Below are 27356 nucleotides of genomic sequence, written 5' to 3'. Positions count from 1 at the left end.
CCCTAATATTGATGGCCATGAACCAGTTCAAATTAAGATGCCACGGTCCCAACAATCAATTTCTAAATAAAAAAAAAAAATAAACATTTGAGAGAATATTAACTCTTATTTTTCTATCGCCAACTTGAATTTAGTCGCACAGATTTGAGCCCTTTTGCGTCATTTATGATGTTGATGAGATTATCTGGGAGTTCTTTAGTTGTTTTAGACTTGTGGCTATAGGGTGGCTTGCTTTGTTTTTTTGATCGTACTGCTTCAAGCTTCGAAATTAGAATGGTACTACATGCCTTGTTTAAAATAATGAAAGAAAGAAAAAAGAGAACAGAAAACGAAACTATTTGGTTGTTTAGAGGTTTCTAGTCACTAAGGAACCTCAAATTAATACTCTTTAGATCCTTAACAGTTAAGGAAGAAACATAGTATTGAAGACTGTAAATCCATTGACAGGAATGGTGAATTTCAAATTTTCAATAAGATGATGAAAAAATCGCATCCCGCTACTCTAATTGATAGGTACCTAGAGAGCACAAAGCATGCATACGTAACACTCTAATCAATTCAAATCATTACACAGATAGAGTGAATCATAAGTTAAAGCGCAAAGAGAGTAGGTCGGTCCAATATGATAACATGTAAGCACTCACCCTTCAAAGATCTCGACTCCACGGGGGAAAGGTAGTGTCTGCTATGAAGCTTCTCAACTATAAAATGCCGCCCCCTCTCTCTAAAAAGTTAAGAGGCATCTCTGCAAAGCCGGCCCATCTTGGGAACAACCTATGAGGTGCGCTTGTTTAGTTTATAATAAGAACTTCCATGAGTAGTGACTTGGGTTTTTTTTATATACATTTGCACCCTTTGATTACAAAGCAGATTCTTCATTGCCTATGGGAAAAGCCCCTTTCCATGGGAACAAGAGACATTCCCTAACAAACTAAGTTATCAAGTTTGACTTAACAGCAGCATCTTCAAGGTCTAGGAAATATAGAATAGGAGGGTGAAATGTCTATTGAGCACCTCTACAGACCTATCTACGTTTTGGAAAGCCTTCTCCCTTTGTCTATACTTGGCTAAGTGGGTTTTAAGAACCCTTGTCCCCGCCCCCCTCCCCTTTCAACCTCAGGCTCAGTGTGAACTTTAAAAACTTTGATCCTTTACGCTCTAAGATTGCTCGAGTTTGAGCATGGAGAAAGAGACTTTCATAGCTATGGGGTGTCCACGTACCCTCCATGACAAGCACAAGGCGAGAAGTACTGCAAGAGAGCAACATTGCGAGTGGGTTCGGTGCAGGTCATGTCATAGGCGTGGGCCGCAGCACAGCCCGCTCCGGAGACCGTGGCCGGCGGCAGGGTACGTCGTATCCGAGAGGGACGTGCCTCGCATCCTCTCGTGAGTAAAGTCCCACGTCATGGTCCAATACATGGGTAGATGATTGTGCCACGTCAGACTTCATGCCTGCCATGTCACTGACACGTAAGATTGGGGGACATGATGGGTGCTTCGTGGCAACTTAAAGAAAGTTACAAGGAGCTAATGGAATGGATCGCTGGCATGGAAGGAAGCGTAATGTTCTTCGGCAATTGGTCGCTAGAACTTCTCTGTATCAGGAGTTGCACCACTTTTTCTATGAGATAAAAGTGACATGCTTACAAGACCGTAATCTATGCACCCTCGACAACTTTATGTAAGGGGTTCAAGATCTGACGGTGGTATCCCTGCCGTATTTCTGTAATAATAATGACGATGATAAAGGTGATCATAACGATAATTTTAATTAATTTTCTAGAGTTTATAGTCCATGTTATGTTAAATGAGATCATTAAATCTGCTTTACAAAAAAGCCCAGATGGAGTTTCATCAAAGAAAGACCTTATCCTTTAGTGATATGGATTTAGAAATTTCTTGCGATCTGAATATGTAATTGCTTCCCAACTTTGCTAATGAGTGGTCCAAGTGAGAAAAATGGAGAAGTCCAATGTTGATGTCAATTTCCTTACTAAGTGCCAAAATTATTGAGAATGGGCTGCAAAGGCTTTGCTGACCAACAAAGCCGAAGATATGTGACAGCGAGAGAGACGATAGGGAGATTTTGACCAATGATTATAGTCAATTTGGATGCTAGTGGGTCAAAAAATGTATGATTTTTGAGAAAAAATATACTGCATGAATAATTGTCTGCATAGACAATTATTCATTTTATTCTGACAATGTCTTTACTTAGAGCCTGTTGGGTTTCATTTTTTTTTCTGTTTCTTTTTTTTTTAAGTTAAAAATATGGAATCCGATGACAAAAATTTGTTTGGTTGTTCTATTTTTAATTTTTTTAAAAAATAACTTGTATTATTTATGAAAAAAGTGGGAGTAAGAAATTTTTGCTTCCACTTTTTCTAAAATGACTTTTCAGGCTTCCTTCTCCTATGTGTCCCAATTCTCGCCGACTCCTTGTTTGTTTGGCTTCCTTCTTATCTCTTTCAAACATTTTCAGCCATCTCTCGTCCACCATTGCACTGCTCTCTACTTCTCCAGCTTTGCCCTTTTCATCAACTTTCTCACTTCCTGCATTCTCCTATCTGCCATTGTCGGTCTTCATATCCTCACCATCAAGGCCTTCATCGCTCATGTCCTCTAGTCTCTCTCTTGCTCCTCCCCTACGTCATGGCTTTGCCAAGGTCGAGCATATTCTCAAGTACCACCATTTTTGGCTCAATTCGTTGAACATGTTTCTTAGTTTTATTATTTTTAAAGAAAAATGAATACCAAATATATTTCTGTTATCAAAAATCTGAAAAAAAAAAAAGATAGAATTTTTGTTTCTAAATATTTTTTTAAAAAATAACAGTAATGCCAAATGCATTCTTAGAATATCACAGCTATTTTTATACACCAACACTTCACAAATAGACCTAGAATAGCGATATATTCTACATTGATATTAATATTAATATTTGTCAGTTTTCAAATTGAGATCCAGAAGGCTTAAAAACTGAAGACACGACTAATCTTCTAACCAAAGGAAATTCAAGAGAGAAGAATTGTCTTCAGGGATTTTCCATAGAAGAAAAACTTGCATTCTTGGAACGGGACACTGTAATCAGCAACAGAAATTGCCATATCTGGAAACTATAGTTATCATCTTCTCTACACCGATCACCACCATTTTTGTGTTTAAATTACCCTTCGGTGGGAGTGGCAATTCTCCTTAAACACCCCCCTGACATGAGAAGTAGGCAAACTATCTGGGAGAATAAGATATAAAGTGAATCTCGCGGCCAGCAATATTCAGAGGTAAATGTTAAGAAATTAACGTTGTGATGCGAATGCGCATGGGAATGGTTATTTGATGAGATGCAGGTGCATAAAAGATTGCAGTTCGATGTGATCGTAGGTATGGCCGGCTAAGTGAAATGCATGATCCGTGGATATAATGGACGCCCATGCCAATCTATCAAAGAATTAAAAGAAAAGAATAAAAGATAAATGCAGGCCAATGCTAAGCTAAAAGCTTCTTGTATAGGTGGTCCTGGGCGGCAGTGCTCGACCAAGTGCAGAATATGGTGAGGTAGGCGATCTTTATGAGCATAATGGCCCATAATGCTAAAGCAACGGTTCCCAATAAAAAAAATAATAAAATAACAAAAGTTGATGCTTTCTGCTATATTAGATAGAACATTTGACAACCATATGTGTGTATATATGAGATTAATTATGCTACTTTCAGAAGACGGAGGTGTCTGCTTTTTTTTTTCGTATTGAAAGTCAATAATTAGACGCCCATATCAAAAATCTATTCTGCCGACCATGATCCATATCATTAAAAATATTTAAAAACTAAAAACCACATATTTTGATATTCTTTCACCTATGCAACAAATTAAAAAAAAACGTTAAAATGATATGAGACCATATTTTACTATAATCTAAGTATTGATCAGCTTTATTAATTTTCAATCTATATATATTTTAATATATATACATTATGATCAATAGATGGATTATTAATTTTAATATTTTATCATGTATTTTAGCACAGAGTATAACAAAAGCTGCTTATTTTTATATCTACTTGATATGTAATTAGATGCTACGAAAATACAGAATTTTTTTTTGTTTCTAGATATGTTTATTTATATTGATCATCGTGCAGATGTTCAATTTGAATGCCCAATTATTGATATTAGACCTAATAAGAGTAGATACTTTCTTCTCTCAAGAGAAGAGGATATCTATTGTCATATCCAAAATGAATAATTAAGAGCTAGCTGATCAGTTTAAGATTTATATAAGATATATATTATATACAATATATGTGTGTATGTATACATAAATGCATATATGTATACATACATATACGTACGTACGTATGTACATGCATACATATTTATTTATTTTTGGAGCTTGCCGGGAGTGGTACCTCATAGGATCCACGTGCTAAACATGCATGGTCCAATAAATAAAATATTTTTTCCTTCTTGATAAAGTCTCCACCAAAACTTTTATCTGTCTCTCTTAAGTACAGCATCATTTCCTTCTATTGAAAAATATCCAGCAAACACCTGTCTTTTCCTCTCAAATATACTCTCTTTTCTTAGCTTTCCACAGTTTGCCCCCTTTTTTTTTAAATACACATGTATAGCACATGTAAAATACTAGTATACGTACGTATGTGCATGTACGTGACATGTTATGTTCATAGCTTATTGAGCTTGAGATTATGTCCACATATACTTGCCCGGGCATGCATGGTTATAAAGGAGAAACAAAGTTATTTGAATATCACTCATCAAACTGCAAAAGTAAAAAAGAACAAAAAAAAGAAAAAAAAAGGAGGAAGCTGGGTGAATACAGATCAAATAGATCTTATGAGTTCTTGACTGAACTCAAGTTCAACAAGATTAAGAAACAAATATTTTCAGCCTTAACCAAAAGACAGAATCTTTTATTTCATCTCTTCTAGATAAAAGGAGGATATGGAACAGTTTTCTAGCTCACGAGACTGAATCAAAGTGAAAAAAAAAATGAAAATCCACAGAGACATGAATTTTTTTTCATAAAATCACATGCTGTGATGCAAAATCATATGATGATGCGCACGCCAAAAGAAATTCAAGTAGGTGGAGTAGCTAGGCTCCCTAAAATAATTATAGAGTAATTTTAACATCATTTCACCATGATGTTCGTTGGAGTTACAATTCCTGAAGACGACATGACACCTAAAGTAGACCCAAAACATTCGTGCAAAGAGGCATCAAAATTTTTGCCAAGTTTTCTACATTACCAAGCAATCCTCTTTTTCGCTCTATCACTAGATCATCTTACATGATCGGCCCGTGTTCCTTAATCCACATAGGTTATGGACTGGGTTCGCTCTGATACCATTTATAACAACTCAGTACCTCACTCAAAATAACTAGCCGGAAAGTATTATTTGTGTTCCTTGATCCTGTATAAGTATCGAAGATCTACCTAGCAAATAATCAATGTGGGACTACACACCTACACGAGTCTTCACATGCTCTATCCGTTCAAGCCCTAACGTCTTCATCAGGCTAAGGGTTCAAATCCATTCAAATCTAATCACAAACACCACGATCGGCCCGTAGTCAACCCCAATGGATCTGTGCTACAGTGTTCCCTAGTTTACATAGGTTATGGGCCAGGTCCACTCTGATACCATTTGTAACAACCCATGACCTCATCCAAAATGGCTAGCCGAAAGTTATTATTTGGGTTTCTTGATCCTGTATAAGTACTCAAGATCTACTCAACAAATAACCGATGTGGGACTAAATACACGCCCGCACAGATCCTCACATTATTTCGTCGATATAATTTTAAGATGTGGTGCTCCATCTAACAACCAATAAGTGGGTATCCTGCAATTGTTTTACAAGATCTGCCTCATCGTCTGATATGTATAACTTAAAAAAAATTCGTACATTTGCAAACATGGAATGCTAAGCAAAGCAAGAGTATACTATCGTATTCTTTATTCCATTAATTCTCAGTGCTTAGATCCACTTGTGAAGCATTATACCTTCAATTTGATGGCCTATAGATCAAGAAAATCTCTATTATCAGCAGCAATGATCCCTCTCTCTCTTAAAAGGAGATCTCTTTTCATAGCACTCATCCTAAGGAAGCCATTAAAAGATTGAATTCCTCGCATTCTAACCCCAGCTTTGCTTAAATAATTTATATTTTATGCATAGGAAAGCATGTTGTCTCTTCACTTAAATGATTGTTACATCTTTCGTTATACTAAGATCGAAAATTTGCTTTATTAGAACCTTCTCCGAATATCATATTACTTCGAGGTTCCTTGAGCATCATTGTGTTCTCAACTGTGTTTTCATTTGAGAAAGCTAAATGTTGTAGGAAAACATCTCCAGGTGTAGACTCTTTACAAAGTTGAGCCTGAATTCCGAATAAACTCAGTTAAAGTAGAAACGCATATTCTTATACCTACCTCTTTCCTCCCCGAATCCTCCCATAGCAAAAGCATGACATAGATTCCATTCTGCATCATTTCATCCACTTCATATGCTTTTTGCAAGGAAGAGGGTCACTTGAGTTCATATAATAAAGGAACTCGAAGGATTATTAGACAGTTTTCCATGATCTATAAGTGCTTCTTATCCTTCTCATGATGCACAATTCGGGGAAAAGTATGACACTAAAACAAGAGGAACATTCTACCTGTACTTCCTCCATAAAAGACACCTACTAAACAATAACACAATTCCATTAGTTATTTTGATTTAGGTGGTTCCACGTAGATGTGGAATTGTTAGGTACAGTTGGTCGAAATAAGAATAAGGCATTGTTAGGTACGTAGAAGTTAGTCTGAGTTTGGAGATTCAGGAAATTAAAATTAACTAAGATGGTAGGAGGGTTGGTGCCCCTCCATCTCACGATAGCAGAATATAAATAGCTTCTTGTAGAGAATAACTAATAGGAAGGCAGGAGTTAGATGCGTATGCAATGGCTTTCGTGTGAAGGAAAAAGGTTAGTGCGCATGCAAATAAAATGGGCGCGCGCCAAGAAATTAGAGGAATCAATCCTCTTTGGGACAAGGAAAAGGGATCTAAAGAAAGCCCTCCTTAATTCATTGAAACGAGAAGGCATTGGATATTAAAATAGAATTCACGGTTACCAGAACAGACAAAGTTAATAAGAAGAATCGAATCAGGCATTGCTTCAATTGCAGAATAATGTAGTTTAATGATCGAAGTGGTTGATAAATTCATCAATAGTGAAGTAGCTCTTGAAGGAGAAATGAGTTCTCCATCAAATGAGATTAAATTTTACAAAGTGTCGAGAAAAGTATTGAGAAATTTAAGCAATGCCAAAGGCAATGTCTGCCACATGAAGCAGACCACGTAGGCATCTCGCAAAGACTTCAATTTGCAAGATGTCATGTACGATATCAGCTTGACTTGGCTTTACAGATGTCATCGTATCAGATTCGTTGAGAGCAGTGGAACTAAAAAGATGCCACAAAAAGATAAAATAGTTACAGTGATTAAGAAATTCGACGTATTGGCACTACTTGTAAACCCATTCCCCTAACACAGCTTTTTTTTCCCCGAGTGTCACATCCGGAATCCAACATCCAGGTCGACCGGATACTTCATAGAGCAAAATCTCAAAGAATATATAAGATCTAAAAATTTATTATAACCTTAATATTACTAAATAATAATTATCTAAATTCTTAACAAATAATAAAACTTGTATAATTACAAAATTTAATAGGAAGACAAGTAGGAGTCCTCTTGACCGCCCGACCCTCTACTTTTTTCTTTCTGGGTGAAGCTCGTGAGTTCCCAACTCACGATTGGGCTGGTGGGCGCAAAACATTGATGGGCTAGTCAAATGGAACAAGCCTGGATAAGAGAGGCTATGCCTTACATTCTCCTTTTCTAAAAATAATTTCATTTTCAAAATTAACTTACTTCAGACTCAGACTTTGAAAGTACTCAATCCTCACATCATTCTTGAGCTCCCAAATAGTCTTCTTCTTAGGCACTATTTGCTTCACAAGATCTGGACATAAAAATTTATGACATACAAAATTATGTACATCTCAAAAATTAATCCTTGTATACATTTTAAATTTTCTTGACTCTTTGAAAAGAACACCAACATCTCGACCTTAGATTAAAATACAGAGAGTTCATGTAATGAATGGTAGCATGTGATGCCAATTCCAGTGAACCAATATCTAGTTTCCGTATACTGGTGTTGGTCGAGTGAAAGCCTGGAAGGCCGATATAAAAAGACTAGCCTCTTTTTAGCTCAAACTTGAAAGGAGGTGGTGTGGAAAGGGCAAGAAGAGAATGCACTAGACTAGCGACGCGTCTAAGAACAGTTGCATGCAATGTGCGTATTTGTTTACCGTCAACCGAATCTTGTATCAATTTTAAGCTTTATTTGTCATCAAACGAGAAGAGGTTGACGTTGCACCCACGCTACTTTAAAATCGCTGAACCATCAGCTTTCTCAAGCCTTCGCTTTTTAAGCCGGATCATATTAAAAATTGGTAATTACCTACATTAAAAAAAAAAAAATAGCTTCAGTTAGGTTGCAGAACAGATCGATAGAAGTACTCAGTACATCTGGCACCTAATTAACAACTGCTGCTCCTCTTTGAGCGCATGCATTTCGACTATTGGTTGGCACATGATTTGGGCATGACTCAGTTAGGCCACATAAGTGCCAAATTGGAGGTCACTCACAGGGTACCGGTGTCCATGCACCATATGTGGTGCCGAGCAATATCATCTCTTCTTAGATACATGAATTATTGCCTTTGTTTGATGCCTAATGGAAAATGATTAGCTTTTTTATGCATGAAATAGTCGAAAGACCAGAGGTTCGGTGCAATTTTCCTCTTGGCAGAGGTCTGAGATTTTGCATGCGAGATTCCAAATTTGTGTGGCTACAAGAGCTAGTGGGGAAAATTGAGGCCCTGCAGTGGGACGTGGCCTGATTAAGGTTCATGAAAAGATGAAGCCGTGTCCAAATATGAGATGGTTAGATGGAGCCGCTCATACCGGCTGCTTGATCCGGCGTGCGGCTGCTGTCCGTCCAGTCCCTAGAACTCGACTCACCTACGGCACTTGTATTTGGCACCAAAAGAAAAAAACAGAGACAAGGTAATTAGTAAGTAGTCACCGGACAGAAAAAACATGAAACTTTGAAATAGATTTTTGATCCTCTTAATAAGATAATTCAATTGGTTTATCATTGTTTAAGAGTTCTGGTTTACTTCGACGTTGTCTTATGACATAAACAGAACCAGGTTCGTTGCACATGAATCTAAAATTTTATTTGCTGGTGCCTTTGTGCATTCGTTACGTTATTTTAGACACCAGAAACCTCCTACATAGATCTTGACAAATCAAGGTAACCGACGCATTTAGATCCAGTAACTAATATGCTCATACTTTCACATAAACAACTCCATAGATTTCAGATCCTTCAGTATGACAATCAACACCAGCTTCTATTGCAGATTCTTTATGGTAGTGGGTAGATGAATGTGATTGTTCTCAAAAGTCAAACAAAACTTGGTCGCCGCTGACCTTTTTACCAAAAAGAAACATTATTCTTGTGAATAAACTTCCAGAAGACAGCAGACGATGGCTTATTTTGAATCCTCACACTGCATCTAACTGATCCAACTGTATCGATGTCTCATGAAGAGTTAGGTTCCTCCAATGAGGCCATCCATGTCCACTGTTCACCATTCTGTCACGATATTCCCAGATATTTTCAAAACCATGAGAATTGATAGCTCAAAGAAGTTGTGCATGCTTGATCTCTGCGACAGCCATTTCAGCAACATAACTGGAAAAAGAAAGGGTTAGATATGGTCATAATACATCAAATAATCTTCCTATCAAACACCATAAGCTTTTCCTGGATATTAAGGCCAACATTTTCAAGGACAAAACTGGGTAAGATACAGAGTTAATAATAAGAGCTAGATTTATGTTGAAAGAACATCTCAACAACAAAAACAAGATATTTTCCAGAACAACCAACTCCCCTCAAACACCTTGTCATTCTAACAAAGATTTGGCATCAGCCCTGTTTCTGAGTCTATCAAATCAGTTCTGCCTCAGGATTCCACCCCTACTTTGTACAACTTGGGTTGCAACCCTTGAATTTTGTTTCTGAGAATAGATCAACAAAGCAGCTCATCACCTGGTCATCTTAATGTGATATAGGACCCCACTTACCATTTCAGATAGGCATTTCCACTCCCATCATATAGGCAATTCAATGTAAAACAACGGTGCAAGCATGTAAATCATCCAAGAAGCCTGGCAACTGTGATTCACCTTTTTTCCTTTCGAACAAAGAACTGACAGCATGCATGTGCTCAAAGGCTTGTTTAATATTTTGGCTTACCAGAATTTGATGCCAATTGCAGAGACACCCTGCTCATTAAGAAAGATAGCTGAAGAATAGGGATGCATCTCCCAGATTATCAGTGTTGCAGCAGCAGTATGGTATTTCCATTGAACTTATGGAGTCAGAACCCAACAAATACATGATGTACTTGCAAACTTAATCTTACCTAATATTAACTATAGGATTCAGAATGCACAAACAAAATCAGCTTAAGTTGTACTACATCATCCCAAAACACTCCACAAATAACGTCGTCTAAAAGAAGGTCTTGTACAGATACTTAACCGAAGGACTACCTAAGGATACTGAAAATGTTGCCATCATACAAACAACTATTAAGAGGAAGAGATGCCGGAGGCAGCTCACTTTATGCAATTTAAACCTTTGATATCAAGGAAAACTGCTTCTAATCTCTTTTTGGATGCCCATTCCTCGATAAATACAGCTGTTTCATTATCTTTGATCAGATACCCTACAAAACCAACATGAATGAAATCAGAAGCTCCTATTACAGAAACTGAAGCAAAAAATTACCATGAAAGACAGCCATCTATATCAGAATATATGCTACAGTAGTTGCTTGGTCCATGATTGTTGCGGGCCTATGCATAAACCCACCAGAATCCAAAAATGCTTCTAAAATTCTAAAAAAATGTAAGACTAAATCAAAGATTAAGAATATCTATTTTTGTTCTGAACCGATATGGACGCAGGATATTGGTCATATCCATATTTTTTGTATCCTAGTACAGATATAAGTCGGATATTATTGAGATATAAAACAAATTTTTAACAGAATTTAATTACAAAAACTTACATTAATTATATAATTAAAAAGAATGGGAATAGAATTCACTAATTCAGTATGCAGATCATGCACAACATCTAGGTCACTAAGGATCTAAAACATGGTTATTAAACCCACAAAGACCACCAGTCCACCAAGATTTGTGTTAAAATAATAAAAATCAGAAAATATTTAAAAAATAACATAAAATATTAATATCTTTGAATCAGATATTGTTATTATTACTCTTTAACTATAGCAGAAATAAAAAATCAAAATTAGAGATTACAAGAAAATATATATATATATAAGTATAGGAATACATGGAAGATATTAATATTTTTAACAATAAAAATTTGAAAATTGATAAAGAATAAAATAAAATACATTCATTTTTCATTTTTATCAAATAAAAAGATTTATTTTCTAAAAAAATAAATGATTAAAATATGAAATATCACAACATGCATCAAATGATTATTCGAAAACCCAAATCCACGTGAATAAGTAAAGTAAACAATAAAGTAGGAGTGTGTGTTCTAGTGTGGTGGTTGAGGGCTTGGCATTCAAAGCATAAATCATCAGTTCAATTCCTAGCTTATATATTTTATTTTTAGAGATTTTTTTTTTTACCACAAATCCAAATCCGGATCCAAAAAAATCTTTAAAATCCAAATTCGGATCCGAATTTGATTGGATATCTGAAAAGATAGTCAACTGGTCAAATGTGCGCGAGTTTAAAATTATTTGGGCTCTCCCACCTGAGATTAAATGCTTGTTTCTAGAATCTCATGAATCACAGTGATGGCTTATATTGTCAAGCCTGCCTCTTTATTATTTACATTGATGTGTATGAACAAGCCAAACACAATATCAAGAGGTGAAAGGACCGCGAAAGCTCAAGTAAATAAACTGTTGTTTCCCATTAGCATCAGCTTTTGCCACTCATGGCACTACATCATTTTTATTAGCTCCCCTATGAGTACATGAAATATTCGCCCCCGTTAAAAATGCCCCACAATCAAGAATCAGGATGATGCTTAGCATATTTAGCATGTATTGTTTACAGTAATAGGCTCAAAACAAGAAGCTTCGATGCATCTTAAAATCTCCACAAAGACTCTGACTCAATTCCATTGAAAATTGTCACACAAAATGGTCCAACAATTTGCCAAAAATATGCTTCAGAATCGCCCCGCTAAAGCTGAAAGAGCATTTACTTATAGATCAACAACCAAGTTTAGTCTTAGAAATACCCAAAGGTGAAGGGCCTTCTAATGAGAGGGCATAACCCTATCTTCGATTTCAAAACAAATCTTCTAAAAAATTATGGTCTCATTATGCTCTCTCAAAGGTATCAAGGGCCAGCTGGACAATGGTCATCCAGAGGCACATCCCGAACTCATAAAACATCCACATGCATGAAACAAAACTTTTGTAAATAGTCATCTAACTGACAAAGCAAATGTCACAGCCTTGTCCTCCTCTTCACTCACTAATTTTTGTTGCACAATATAAAGCAAGATGTTTTTTCTAAAAGAATTAAATTTTCTCAAGGGGTAATTTTATGTTGGCAACCAGTTGCAAGGATCTCCTCAACCCTTGCTTGGAGACTTCTTAGATATGGGTTCCACAACAAGCTCCATTTTAATGGGAAAAGTTTTGGAAGGCAATAAATTCTACCACCTAACAAAGTATTGCAGATAAGAGAAAAAATAAGTAGTTTTTCCTACTGATCCCATGAGCACTCATTCTCCAAACTATGAGAATATTTTATTTCACGTCTAAAGGTTGATGCATTCAAACAAAGACTGTTAGAGGCCATGGAGAAGTACACACCAAGCAAAATAGTAAATTAGCAGGATATGGATATTTTTCTGCTAAACATGCATCCCCTACCAAAAATGCTGAGTAACATACATCATAAATCCAAAAACTGTTTCAGAAGAAATGCTTCTAGAGATATTCACTTTTAGCATTACAAAGGATGAAATATCATCTACAGAAGGGCCACGCGAAAAAGTACGATCAAAGGCTTGCCAAAAGAACTCTGACCCAAGCTCTTTTGTTAGACAAATGGGTAATATGAAGAAGCATCATGGAAAGAAGGGAGCTTGAATGAGAGAAAGAGAGGATGGATCACTATCCCATCATTCTCTCACATTTACTGTTTTAGAATTATTATCAGATAGATTTTTTGTGATTTTTAAGTGCTTTTCATATTAAACAAGTGTAAGGTCACATCTTAGTTGTGATTTAAAGTGATTAGGAGTCCATGCTGACTCATGTTTCAGAGTGTCTGAAGATTAACCCAAGAAGGTCGAGAGCTGTTTTACGATTATGAAATACCTCTTTTCCTCCTAGTGTCCTGACCTTGAATGTGGGTTCAAGTAGGGTAACAAATTTTTATTAGAAAAATTATGGTTGTCTCCACACCATTCTTACACTTCTCATTCCAGACTCTTCTTCTTTTTATTATCATCGTATACTTACTGATACTGAATTCGAAAGCTTATCATGCCTACATGTGCAAACTGCTGTTCCAGGGTTTGCATTATTAGAGCCAGTTGCCTTTTTATGAATGGACAAGCAAGCAGGTTTCTTTGAGCAGAAATATTTATTCTATTAGGCTCAAGCAGAAATCTTTTCTACAAACTGCACGTCTAGAGCCAAAGTAAAAAATAACATTTGAATAGGTAGTTTGGAAAGCATTTCACCATATCATAAAAAATAGTAGCCAGCATTCTTGTATTAAAAATTCAAAAAAAAGGTCCTCTTCCCATGGTAAGGAGGTACCATAGAACTTTTTCATCTTCTTCACATAACAAGGAGGTCAAGCCATCATTTCCTCAATCTCTTGTGATTAAAAGGCTTCTTACTCAAGATGTAGTAGTCATATGGACTAGAATATGGAGCCAAGAAATATAAGTATCTTACCTTCTTCATATGAAAACCTGAAGAGATGCCAATATTGATGACCTTGAAGGGGACTAACATGAAAATGCTGAAGATTACATATTCCACCTTATTGTGAGTGCTTTAAACAGCTTAAGGATTTAAAATTTTAAATTACTATTGTAGAAAACTTGCAAAACAAAAGTGATCTTAGTAATGAATTTTACAAAAACCATAATAAAGGTGAAGGTATTTCCTTATGAATTGGTAGTAAGATCTTAAAATTTGCAACAGCTTATGGTCCCAATATGATTCTGAAATCTCAAGTGCATAACCCCACCCTTCCATATACCCTTATGCATGTTAATTCCATATATTCCTAGACAAATGAGGTTCACCAAAGCATTGCAACTTGGTGAATTATATGCTGTAGAAGCTTAAGTAATCAATAATATGCATAAGTTTCTTTTTAACTTTTAATCATGGAAAAATTCTTACATACTCAATGGTTGCATTTATTTTTCAAGTACACTAACCAGCCGGAGCCTTTCATATACCATACTATAAAGACCTTTTCTTCAAGGACTTATGAGACCCTCATGCATTTTGGTTCCAGATATTCCTAGACAGATTAGGTTCAGAAGAGCATGACAAATTGGTGAACACATGCAGTAGAAGTTTAGGGAAACTATAATATGCGTAGCCTTCAAATCATTTTATCTTTTGATAATGCAAAGATTATCACATACCTTATAGTTGTACTTATTTTTCAAATCGGATTTGGAACCATTTCATAAAGTGCAAGATAAGCTTGAAGTTAAGATTATTGTAGCAGAACCTCATTGTAAAGAAAAATAAATATCTTCTAACTTGCTGTATTTTTTTTAATAAAACTTATCTAGAAATGATGGATGAGTAGAGGTGGAAGTGGGTTATCACTTATGGGATTTAATTGGATTGTAACTCTATAAGAGAACATGCAAAATCTCAGGTCTGCTGAAGGATGAAAAGTTTAAAGCTTTCCTAAATTTTTCATTAGGGATGAATCGAGATGATTAAAAAGATGAGAGAAACCGTATCTGAACATGGATTAGATGTTTAGGTGGATGCAATCTTTAGTATTCTTCTCATACTTCCTTGCTCAAACTCTGATTCAAATGACCCAATATTGGAAAGCCAAATATGGAAAGAAATTTAGCTTCCAATGATGCTAGACTCTTCAGCAAATCTAAACATTCACTTCTTGATGAAGCAATTGTTCTTGATTAAGGACGAAGTGCATTCTACTATGGTTGATTCTTCCTAAGCCTCAAATGTGACTTCCAGTTCACCTCTTCTTGTTTTTCTTATATTCAAAGTTGCATCACATGCTTTTCCTACAAAAGGTTAAAATCCTCAAGCTAACCTTGAACTTGCAAAACCCTAGAACAACAAAATCAAAATCAGAATTCACACCAAACAAAAATAAATTTTCCAACATTAACAATAACTAAAGAATGATTTTCCACAATTAAATATTACGATATGCATAACCCTTGCATCTTCTTATAACTGAGCCTGATTAAATCAGATAGCTTATTAACTAAAGATTCAAAATCCAACTAGATTAAAGATCGAATAATGAATCTGGAAACCCAAGAACAAGTGAATGAGGCAGAACGTAGCAACTTATGGAGATTGAAGGCAGAGCAGGATAGGTGAAAGGCTGGGATGAGGCTAAAGAGGACCCATGAGAGAGAGAGGGGGCGCTAGGGAGAAAAGTATATAGGTGGCTAGTGGTCTGCAGAGGAGACCAAGGGCAGACCGTGAAGATGAAGGAGATGAGATTAAGTTGGGATTTGAGAGAGGAAATGGAGGAGGCAGGTAGATAACTAGGTTTTCAGCTTTGGTCATAATATTAAGTAGTTGTTATATCATACCATAGGTCAATTAGGGTCATTACTGGATCGAGTTGACGTCGGATCAAACAACGTTGAATTAATATGGATTTTTGACATTTTAATCTCCTTTCTCCAGTCAAATGCCAGGATGGACCTTTTTTTATAACAGATACAAACTACCCCAATGTTTTGGTTCAATGGAAAAAAGAGATTCAACATGCACTAAACGGGTCATTCCATTAAACATCATTTATCATATGATAATTATATTCCCATTTCTCACCCCATGTCCTCCTCTTGATTTTATCTACTGGGTTGCATCCCACCCATCTATGGTCCTATGTTCCATTAAAGCATAAAATGTATGGCCTATGGACAAACTACTCATTTGCTTTCTTTTTAGTCCATTGGTGAGACCTCCTTTCCTTCCATAACATCTTGCCCACCTCTTTAGATAGCTATACTTCGACAGCCCACGATATGATCATCCCATCTCAAACTTTGCAGTAACCCTTCCACCCTCCTACAAAGCTCCACTTGGAAAAGTGGTCCTTTTGGTTATTATACCATCCTTGCTTCCTTCTAATCTCTTCTAATCTAGCCATTTTGGGTGAGATCCTGAGTTGTTACAAAAAAGTATGTCTTTTCATTTTATAATCAAAAAAGGATCATGCTCTTGACATCCCAATTAATATTTGTGTTATTGCATTGGGATATTATCAGATCATTTAGGTTAAAACTATTTGAGCCAATCTTGTCAAAATTCAATACTTTGATATCCCTAATCTCCAATGACCATTGAGAACTTAGGACACATTTATTACACCTACACCAGACCTCTTTTAAGTTGCATCACTTTCCAAGCCATGTTCCCTTGCAAAGGATCATGTCTATGATGCAAAAGAGGCTTGCATTATATTCCGCTTGTTGAAAGGGTCTTTATCATGGAATGCCGTACCGGTCCGTACCGGCCGGTACGGGCCGGTACGTACCGGTCCGGTCCTAGACCGGTACCGGAACGGATAAAAAACCGGTATTTCCCGGTTTTTTATCCGAACCGGCCGGTACGGGTGCGTACCGGCCGGTTCGGGCCCGTACCGGCCGGTTCGGAGCCCGTACCGGCCGGTACGGGCCTCGTACCGGTGCGAACCGGCCGGTTCGCACCGGTACGATTTTTTTTTTTTTTTTTAGAACCACAGCGCCGCGCGCTGTGGTTTTTGAAACCACCGGTACCGGCCGGTACGGACCGGACCGGACCGGTACCGTACCGGTCCGGCCGGCCACCGGTACGCCGACCGGTACCGGTACGGCGGACCTTGGTCTTTATATTCTTTTAGTTGATTAGGTGGAATATTTGGATGACTCTAAGCTCAATATCTTGACGCATAATAGGGACATCATCAATCACAAGTTTGGGATCTTGCCATAGATTTACAAGTATGAATAAGTTCTCTAGTATAGTTATATAAATGATCCTCACAAACTTTCATCTTTCTTCAGTTATTCCATGAGATCTTTTATGACTCATAAAAGAATAATTCATGTTCATGGATAAAATCATCTTTAAATTAAGACCATTGGCAACAAGAGGAGCTAAAACACTTTTTTTCCTCTTGAGATATGAACACATGGAAAAGGCAGGATGACAAAACAAGATTTTTTTTTTACTCATTCAAAAACCAAACAATGTGATGCTCCTATATAGAGATTACAAGGACAAGTAGATCACAAAAGGCCTTCTAAATCTAAACCCTTGGGCTCACATCCATCTTTTCCTACTTGACATTATGGTAAACAAAGGGACCTAAAAAAAATTATTGAACTCATGCTAAACTCCCATGCAAAACATATATAGTACATGAAAAAAGGCTAATGCAAAGAAAAGATTGATCACTTTCTAGTGGCGTGCCAACCTAGCTCTGGACAACAGGTATCATCTCATGCCAGCACTTGGCATGCACTAGCATGATAACATGCAAAGCACTAGCGCATGGTAAATAGCATGCTAGTGCATCATGCTGATAAATCATTGGTTTGGTAGGTATTAATTCAAACTTCAAAGCATGCCCTCAAGCTGGTGTCTTTGTTAGTTGTCTCAACTCATTAATTTTTGAAGTCAAAACAGTTCTCTAAAATTTGTTTATGTCCCTCCAATCTACATTCCAATGTAGAAAATTTGTAATGCATTGAAAGGCCGGTAAGCTCACAAAGAATAATAGCCATCCTTACATTTAGACTATGTTTTGGCAAAGCAGTTATTCCACTACTGCTAATCTGCAAGACAGAAGAATAGCTTACTTGTTGTCGAGCCTATAACTTTTACTAATTGTTGGCAGAGGCAAACAATTTAATCTCCGCTCCCTGATAAAACACCTTTTAGAATGCTTAATAAAAAAATGTCCATCACTGATCACTGTTATCACTCTAATGCTAGCTAAGCGAACCATTTGTACACCATAATACAGTATACACATAGAAATTGTTCGGAAGAGTTTTTTTAAAAAATGCATGCAAAAAAAATCTATTTTGACTCAATTTTGATATCAAATATAAATATAACAAATTAGTCAGATGACCAAAGGAAAAGAACTAATGAGCCAGAAACAGAAAATTGGAGACATTCATGAGCTTTGCTTGCAAGTGATTTATATAAGTTTGCCGGCAACTTATTAGACGTACCTAGCATAACTTTATACCGACAAAGATATCAACATTACCTCATTCAGAAACAAAATTCCCGTTCCCTTATTTTACTTGTACTCAAAAGTCGGGATCGGAGTGCTTGGCGTATCAAAACTCTCCAGGATCTCTGTCTTGCTGCCTCCACCTCCGCTCTTCCCCTCATCCTGCTTCTTCCCACCTCCAAACCACCCTCCGAACCAAGAAGAAGAGGAGGCAGTGGTATCTTCAGCTGTGGAGACTGGAGATTGGTATCCCATCTGGGGGATGGAACCTCCAGCGCCGGCCATGGCGGGGACGCCGGATGGCGGCATCATGAGGGCGGGATCGGGGATATTCTGGGGGGCGCTGAGGAAGCGGTTAAGCATGATGCCGGCACCCTCGATGAGAGCGAGAAGGATGCCGCCGAAGAGGGCGGATCTGGCGGCGGGGCCGGCGCCCTGGCGCATCTGGAGGAAGCCGCCGGTGGCGGCGCCAGCGATGATGGAGTTCCAGGGGTCCTCCTTCTGGCGGATGTAGACCATGGAGCAGTCGAAGGCGGAGAAGAGACCTCCCCAGACGGCGAAGCTGCCGCCGACGCGAGGGGCGTTCATGCGGACCGCCTGGGCGCCGCCGGCGAGCCGCTCACCGTTGGGGGAGTTGTAGAGGCCCTTGATGAAGTGGAAGGCCGACCCTCCCACCGCTCCCATCCCGAACGCCCCGCCGACGTCGTCCAGGATCCTGTCCGGGCACGGCTCGCGCGACGTCTCCGGCGTTCCCATGTCGCCAGGAAAAACCTAGAGAGAGAGGTTCAAGAAGAGACGGCTGAGGGGTATATAAATTAGGAACAAACCCTACCTAGAATTCGGTCGGCAGTGGCTTTGAAGTCAGAGCCCAGAAGGTCCGGACTGGGCCGGCTGGCCTATTAGGCTTACTTTATGTCGGTTTGGACTGGCCTAATTCTTTGAAACATATTGGATGGGCTAAATAAGGCCTGGTCTTCTAATTACCCCGCAAAGACTAGACGCGTGGAAGGGGTTGCAAATGGGCCGGCCCAACCTGTCAAGTTAGCAGGCTGGATATGAATACCATGAGATTACAGGCCGGCGAAGGTTGGAACCATGGTTCTATTTATCGGGTTCAGGTTGATTGACGATATTTATATGTTTTATTTACATAGCTAATCTACTGTATATAATCTAATAACCATATGACTAATTACATTTTAAGTTAGTCAATTAATTTTAGCATTTAAACATTATTAAACTTGTTATCATTATTAAACTTGTTCTCAAATCAAAAAATGTTAGGTCAAATTGATTGAGAAATATGGGTTCTTTGAGCTACCTATTTTTAAAAATAAGCAAATTAACCCGACCAATGATGTTCGCTGCGACTAATTTTGGATATGGCGTTGAGAATGGTCTATTCAACATCTCTACCAGATTGTTTTTTTGAGCTACCTATTTTTAAAATTTATTTCTACTGAAAATAATATAAAAGCTATTAAATATGTCAAATTCATGAATAAAATTTGGGATCATGTTTTGTAATTACGATGTCCACATTCTAGCAGATTTGCAAAAATAATGAGATAAATTTGGGCACAAGGATTCTACTCGAATTTGTGCCTAGTAGTAATTACATTTTAAAATTAATCTGTTCAAATTGATTTTTTTTGTATGATGTACATATAGGGTCCATCTATGAAAGCCCTCGCTTAAAATTTAATTTTTTCACTATTTAGAATTTAAATTTAGTTACCTAAAAAATAATTTATTGAAATATTAAAAATGATATTAATCTTTTCAGGTATATGTGATGTGATAGCCACTAGCTGGACTACGTCTGGAGATAATGTTTATTTGCTTGGAAAAATAAAAATTTCTATCTTTTTCTAAATTTTATTAGCAATTTTGAAATCATTATATAAAATGTATTAGAAATATTATACCTTTTCTGAAAAAAAACTGGAAGTATTAGATCATTGTAAATTAATATCTAAGATAAGAGCTTCATTTTCTAAGTAAACCTATTTTTATTAAATTTAATATATAATTAATTAAAATATATATGTCTAAAAATAACAATTTAATCTCTAAAAGAGAAAAATAAATTAATTCATTGTAATATATTTTGGATAGTGCACGATATATTATTTATGTGATAGATATGCTTGTTTCTAACTTAAGCACATAAATGAAACTAAAGCTAATGTAATCAACTCGATATCCATGCATTCTTCATGCAAAAACACAGTACTCTTGTGAGAAAACATCATGAGAAATGCAAATTAGAAGTTGGAGACCTAGACAAGACATATCAAAGATTTTTGGAATATATTCATGCATATTCGTCAATGTCCTTCATCTTGGTTTTTGGGTTGGTATGTATTGTACCTGCTCTCAACCGGTGTAGAAATGATTCTTGATTTTTTTAAAATTTTGTATCGACATTACTAAAATATAAAAATTTTTATTTTTTTGAAAAAGATTTCCTCTAAATCATATTACAACATAGAGAAGTCCCATACATTCAATTTGAATTACTCTTGCTGCACTAAATCCTAAGAACCTGCACCTTGTAGCTACCGAATAGCCCAAATAGGTCATCTCCAATACCCCTGCATGGCACTAACACACGCGCACCATAGTATCACCAAAATAAGTCTAATTATTAGATAGATCAAATTCATTGGACCAGTCCAATAGTCGCTCACCATATTATATTTTATATTTAAATAATTCAAGATCAAATAATGGGTGCATGTTATCCACCATCTATATTATTGGATTAGTTTAGTGGACTTGGTTCATGTAATAATTTCTCTCAAAATGCCATCATGTTCTCACGCTTCACACATGAGACAGAGAGAGGTGTCCTTTTGAAAGAGCTCAAGAACCAAGGCGATCGATGAGTTAAAGGAGTAGGAAACAAAAAATTAAACAGGAGCAAAAGGGGTGTTCGATGGGATGTCAGCATCCTTCCCTCCACTTAACTCTGCACCAACCCACGTAAATGCCTCTCATATTGCTGCATGGAGAAAGGAATTCTCTTTCCCCTATACTTTCTTAACACAGCAAGCCGCTGCCACCCCAACTTAACGAACCCTCTCTCCTCTGTCACTCTTTCTTCTCTCTCCCAAAAAAAAAAATCTTAAAACTTTTTTTCTCAACTTGTACATTAAAAAGCCTACAACTTTGGTGCCTGCGTACGTATCCTCTGAAAAGTTCCTATACTCGCAGCGCACCGCTAGCTGACAATTAAATACTACTACTCTTCTTGCCACCTTTACCTATTTGGGGTTATTATCCTCTGCCATCTGGCCTCCTCTGTGATCAGAAAATAGCACACCAGCCTTTGATTAGTCGTCTTCAATCTTGGTTCTAACGTTGTCAAGTTCTGGTCGTGTTTACTCCCTGTTACAGTGCAAATCGGCTGGGTCAGATTTGGTCGACTTTAGCAAGTGGCAAATCCAAATCCAATAATTCTATTTGTTTTTGGAATTTCATGCAACTTTTTCTTGTGGATCCTTTTTCCAGTTTAAATTTATTATGATTCAATACCTATATAATGTATGTTAAATATTATTTTCCTGTTCTGATACTTAGATCCAAATCTTCAACATCTAGCTCTGATATTTCATTTTTCTCCTGGTGGCTAATCTGATATTTCTTTTAACATGGTTCTATATAGTTTCCTTTTAATTATATAATTAAGAAGAATCAATGATCACGGTCGCCTGTATAACCATTCAATCTTGATAATACTTTTTGGTGATTAAACAACATCATACCTATTGCATTCTCCGGATACCTACTGCACAAGCATCAACAAGCACTTGAACATTTAGACCAACTTGCTGGCCAAAAGTCCAAATAAAGGATTCAATCATCGATGAACAAACAAATCTAGCAAGTTAGTATTCACAACACATCCAGATCGATGGCTACAATCTAAAGGCTGATACACCAAGAATGCAGATCGACTAAATATGGTGTAAACCAAGAGGGACAAGAACTATCAGCCTAGAATGAAGTCTTAGTAGAGCAGAGTCTAAAGATGGTGGTTGACCATCAATTATCACTACTCATGCATAGGAGGAGCCAAGTCGTTACACCTAGTTTACCACTACTCGGAGTATAGACGAGTGGAAGTTACACATATTTCACTATTACCTAGAGTATGGAGAAGTAGGGTAGTTACACCTAGCTTACCACGATTCAGGACATAGGAGAAGTCGTACAACTACTCAGAATATAGAAATGGTGGGGAGAAGATAACTACCATGCATGACAATGACAGTCCATATGATACAAACCAACAAGGACAAGTGTCCAAAGTTATATAATGACATATATCAAGCTGTTTATCGAAGCCACTTATAAATTTTAGATTGTAATCCCAAGAAGGGATTCTTTGGCTGCTCAATAAATTAAATCAGTATATGTTTAAATTATCCTTATCCTTACTTTATCTTTAAATTTCTTGCTTTTAATTTTCAAGTAAGACTCTAATTTGTTGGTAGGAATAGCAATCTAGTACTTCGATCATAGCTTCGGCTATACCACATTTTTTCTTCTTCCAAAAGGATGGCGTAACCATAGTGAAAATTCTTAAAGATCAAAGCATCCGGATCCATGCTATTCTCATCATTATTCTTTCATTATCCCTTTTCTGGATAATTTGATGCCAATAGCACGCCCTTACATTTACCCAACCTAATTATAGAATTTATTATCTTTCTTTTAACCATCCTAAAGAGAAAAAAGACGTTAACAAGTTTTCTAGCACATCTATCTCCCTCTTCGGTCAGAAAGAGGAAGCGAGAGATGGTCGACCACTTGATTACCTTTCCAAAATATATGAGAGCTCTTGAACATGGAATTGTCTTTTCCATAACCTTTATGGAGTCTTTTTTAATACATAATACATGCTTATAGATATATATTCATGTCCGTAATAAATTATATATTATCAAACTATTTTTTTGTTTAGACTGTGATCTAACATATTTTTAATCATCAAGCATGGTTACATGCCGTTAATTAACAGTCAATACATGGGAGAAAAGAGAACATTACACTAGGGAAAACTAGGTCTCTTCGCCAAGTGCTCAGAGTTGCTACATCTAGGGCTAAAGCCAGCACTTAGTGTTACAAAAAGAAACAAAAGCCATTGACTACTACGGCTGTATTGCGAGGTCTCAGAGTGAAGGTGAGAAGAATGGGGGCACATTAAAAAGGAGAGCTTGTCATTGAGCTAGTGGGTGATGGTTTGATGATTTAAGAGGAAAGTTCTATAAAAGCAAAAGAAAGAATTGCTTAGATACCTGTGAGTGAGGCTTATTTGGATCGTGGTATAAATACTCTGGATCTTAGTGACATATTCCTTTAATCCTAAATACTTTGTTAACAAAACATTCACATGGATAGAAGAGCAAGTACAATGCTGAAATGCAATTCTTATTTCTCTGATATTTATGACAAGGGTCATACTCTACATGCTGGATTTTACCTTTAGTCCATTGTCTCTTTTACCTTACCCTACACACAAGATTATATCAGGACTTCATTTTATCTCAAAAACTCGATTTTTAACACTCTTTAACTTAAATAATTATTTTTAGTAATATTTCTATAATTTAAAAGAGAAGGTTCAAAGTTCGGACCTTCTTTATGATAAGGATTAGTTTTGAACCTTCTTTATGATAAGGATTAGTTCGGACTAAATGGTAGTTTTTTTATCATCAAAAAAAAAAGTAGGATTAGTTTTGAACAAAGAAAAAAAAAAGAAGTAAAAGATTATCCAATTACACTTCTACCCTCATAGAAAATGTATGGCTGCCCTGAAGAGGGAGTCTTGGGGTAAAGAATCTGATGTACATAAGTGTTTTTTTTTTTTTTTTTTTTTTTTTTTTTGACATTGGCAACGAGAATTCCTCAAGAATCCAGCGCTTCTAGCCATTTTTTCGCCTCTTTTAGGTTTTCTTTTATTGCACACTTTCTTTTAGCTTTTTTAAAAGGAGAAAAAAGAAGAAATCCCAGCTCAAATCCCAAGAGAGTGGTGCAACTTTTCAACTTAATTCCTTCGCTTGACCTTACCTATAGGAGAAACACTGCATATAGCTTTTATCTCCATTCCATGCACATGCGGGAGGAGGAGAAGAGGAGGTAATGAATAGAACAAAGACTAAAACGAGGATGAAGAAAAGTAACTAAGATCTTGGAGAGAGAACTCACAAACAGCAGACTAATATTACAGTCAGCGACTAATACCCAGTTAACAGTAAACATTCCAACAATAAGAGAAAGACCACAATCTTACATTAGATTTGAACAATCAGTTACCGAAGAGGACTACCCATTTATCAGAAAAAGCCTGGAGGATGATTGGGTGGTGGTGAGGGGAGTTCAAAGAGAGGTAAGAATGGAGGAGCCTCTCCAAATCCTCTGCCTCGAAGATTTGTCTCCCAACGATCATCTCCACCATCGAGCTCCGGAAGTCACCATGAGGATCGCTCGACCGCTTCACTACCGCAAACCCTCTCTTCTCCTCCGCCAACTCTTTCATCTTCTTCTCCCTCGAGGCTATCGAAACCAAGGGCCGAAACCCCTCGCTGGCATTCCGATTCTCGTGATTCTTGGATCTTATTCTTGGTGGACATCGAGACGCCTTCTTACTCTTGTTCTTGTTAGCATTGGGCATGGGACGCTGGTAGAACTCTGAGGAATCAGAGGAGAAGCTCCTCGATGAGAAGAAAGTCTCGGTCACTTCCTCCTTACCCTCTCCTTCTTCACTAGTAAAGAGCTCGAATCCATCATCACTGTTCACAGAAGAAGAGCTACTGAATCCATAGCTATTGGACAGCAACTTCTTCTTCTTCTTTTTCTTCTTGTTTCTCTCCATCTTTTTCTCTTCTTTCCCCACTTCATTGAAGCAATAGTAGTAATAAGAACTCTTTGACGGAGAGGAAGGGGAAGCTGGAGGGCACATCCTCCCCTCCCCCTCTCCGGTCACGTAGAACCCACCCGTCTCCCTCACTCTCCTCTCCTTCTTCTTATTCTTCCCATGTTTCCCCTTCTCACTCTTGGCCATGAGAAGAGGAAGGTCTCCGGTAGGCCGGCAACCGCCACAATCTATGGCGAGCCGCAAGGCGGGAACCTCATGATGACGATCGTTGGCGATCCAGTAGGATGGAGACCGACCGAGGCTATTATGGGCTAAGAGCATACCATCATCATCGACACCTCGGTGTCGGTGGCGGCGGGGGACGAAGAAGGGCTCACAGGCGACGTCGTGCAGAAGTGTCCGACTCGAGCCGGTGGAGCTCAGGATGGTTGCAGCGGAGGTGGAACTGTTGCAGGCGGAGCGGAGAAGAGAAGAGGACTTAAACATGCGAGCGAGTCGCTGTTTAAGCCTGCTACTGCTTTTGTTGCTCTCCATTGCCTCTCCTCGATCCCTTTATCTCATTTGCACTTGTTTTGACTTGAAGAGGAGAGAAGAATAGTAAAAAATGAGGAGGGGAGGGTTTTTATAGTATTTCAAACTCAGGCTAAGGAAAGGAATCCACGCTAGCTAGAAGTGGCTCCCCTATATTATGAGCTTATTATTGTAGGAACGAGTTGGTGGTTTGCCTTTTCGAGTAATTGGTGGAATGAGTGTCGTGCCCGAGGGGGCAGGTCGGACGGGCGCGTCGGGCTGCATCGGGCATACATCTCCTGGTTTAATATAAAATATAGAGGTGCAAATGAGAGATTTGCTGAGGCTCCGCTAGGTCCAAACACGATTCAATTTGACTCAGCTGATGCCAGCTTGTTGAATAAATTGAACAGCTTTTCGAGTCAAACTTGAATCGTAGAATACTCGACCTGAATAATATTATATTATATATTATTAATTTAATATTTTAAAATATATTACTATATTATATTTATTTTAGTCATACTTTTAAATTATGACCAAGACTCGAATTCGAGTTTGAGTGTAGCTGGGCTGATATTTGAGTTGGCTTGAGTTGATCTGGAGTATTACTTTTTTTCAATCAAGTAAAGCTATTAAGGCTTGACTGATCTCAAGTTGAATTTCGAGCCTGAGTATTTTAAATCGAGTCGAGCTCGAGCCTCTAGCTATTCGACTCGGATCAGTTTGATTGCACTCGATAATGGCTTTTTAAATAATAGCTATGTCATTATGTAACGAAAATAGTGACTATAATTTTACATTTATAATTTTCACTAGATAAAATATTAATTTTATAAAAATCCATTTTGTACTAATTTTTACTTAAAAAATATTTATACTATATGATTAATGATTGTTATGATAACCAACGATAGTTTTGGTAAATATGTATTGTATAATAGCGTAAACACGTGATAGCCTAACGTACTGTCCGACCAAAATATAGATTAGATTGTCATTTGAGAGGGTTATATGGGAGGATCTTTATGTTTTGTACATTCACTAGTTGTTGACTTCTTTTTTTTGGCTACAATGGATGACTCATACACTTCTAGTATAAATACATCCAAAAAAGTTAAAAGATAACAAGTCTCGGAGCGCTCTAAGCAGCTCTCCCTCACCAATCCAGAGAGCTCCCCTAGAGTGGTCAGCTACATACAAAGCCACCCAATCTGCACCTCCATTGACCTCTTTATAAATATGCTTGGTCTAAAAAGCAACGTCTCTACCTATCATAGCCCAAATGTTCCGAA

At 37.4% G+C, this 27356-nt stretch overlaps 2 protein-coding genes across 2 annotated transcripts; both read right to left on the bottom strand.

The window, feature by feature from the left end:
• Positions 1-10501: 10501 nt before the first annotated feature.
• LOC103710894 (mitochondrial import inner membrane translocase subunit TIM17-2-like) lies at positions 10502-19459 on the bottom strand. The gene is made up of 2 exons (XM_008796819.4): positions 18699-19459; positions 10502-10891 (listed from the first exon to the last, which is right to left on the bottom strand). Exon 1 carries the CDS (start codon positions 19419-19421, stop codon positions 18732-18734), a length of 690 nt encoding a protein of 229 aa, XP_008795041.1. The 5' UTR covers positions 19422-19459; the 3' UTR covers positions 10502-10891; positions 18699-18731.
• Positions 19460-24873: 5414 nt separating this feature from the next.
• Positions 24874-26128, bottom strand: LOC103710928 (transcription repressor OFP7). The gene has a single exon (XM_026806143.2). The coding sequence runs from the start codon at positions 26083-26085 to the stop codon at positions 24982-24984; it is 1104 nt and encodes a 367-aa protein (XP_026661944.2). The 5' UTR covers positions 26086-26128; the 3' UTR covers positions 24874-24981.
• Positions 26129-27356: the final 1228 nt, after the last annotated feature.

This window comes from Phoenix dactylifera, chromosome 8 (genome assembly GCF_009389715.1).
Source record: "Phoenix dactylifera cultivar Barhee BC4 chromosome 8, palm_55x_up_171113_PBpolish2nd_filt_p, whole genome shotgun sequence".
NCBI lineage: Eukaryota > Viridiplantae > Streptophyta > Magnoliopsida > Arecales > Arecaceae > Phoenix > Phoenix dactylifera.
This window is presented reverse-complemented; position numbering and strand designations above follow the sequence as displayed.

What these genes read in the sequence shown, in the direction of transcription:
- LOC103710894 (XM_008796819.4), bottom strand. Translation starts at nt 19,421, where the DNA reads ATGGGAACGCCGGAGACGTCGCGCGAGCCGTGCCCGGACAGGATCCTG.
- LOC103710928 (XM_026806143.2), bottom strand. Translation starts at nt 26,085, where the DNA reads ATGGAGAGCAACAAAAGCAGTAGCAGGCTTAAACAGCGACTCGCTCGC.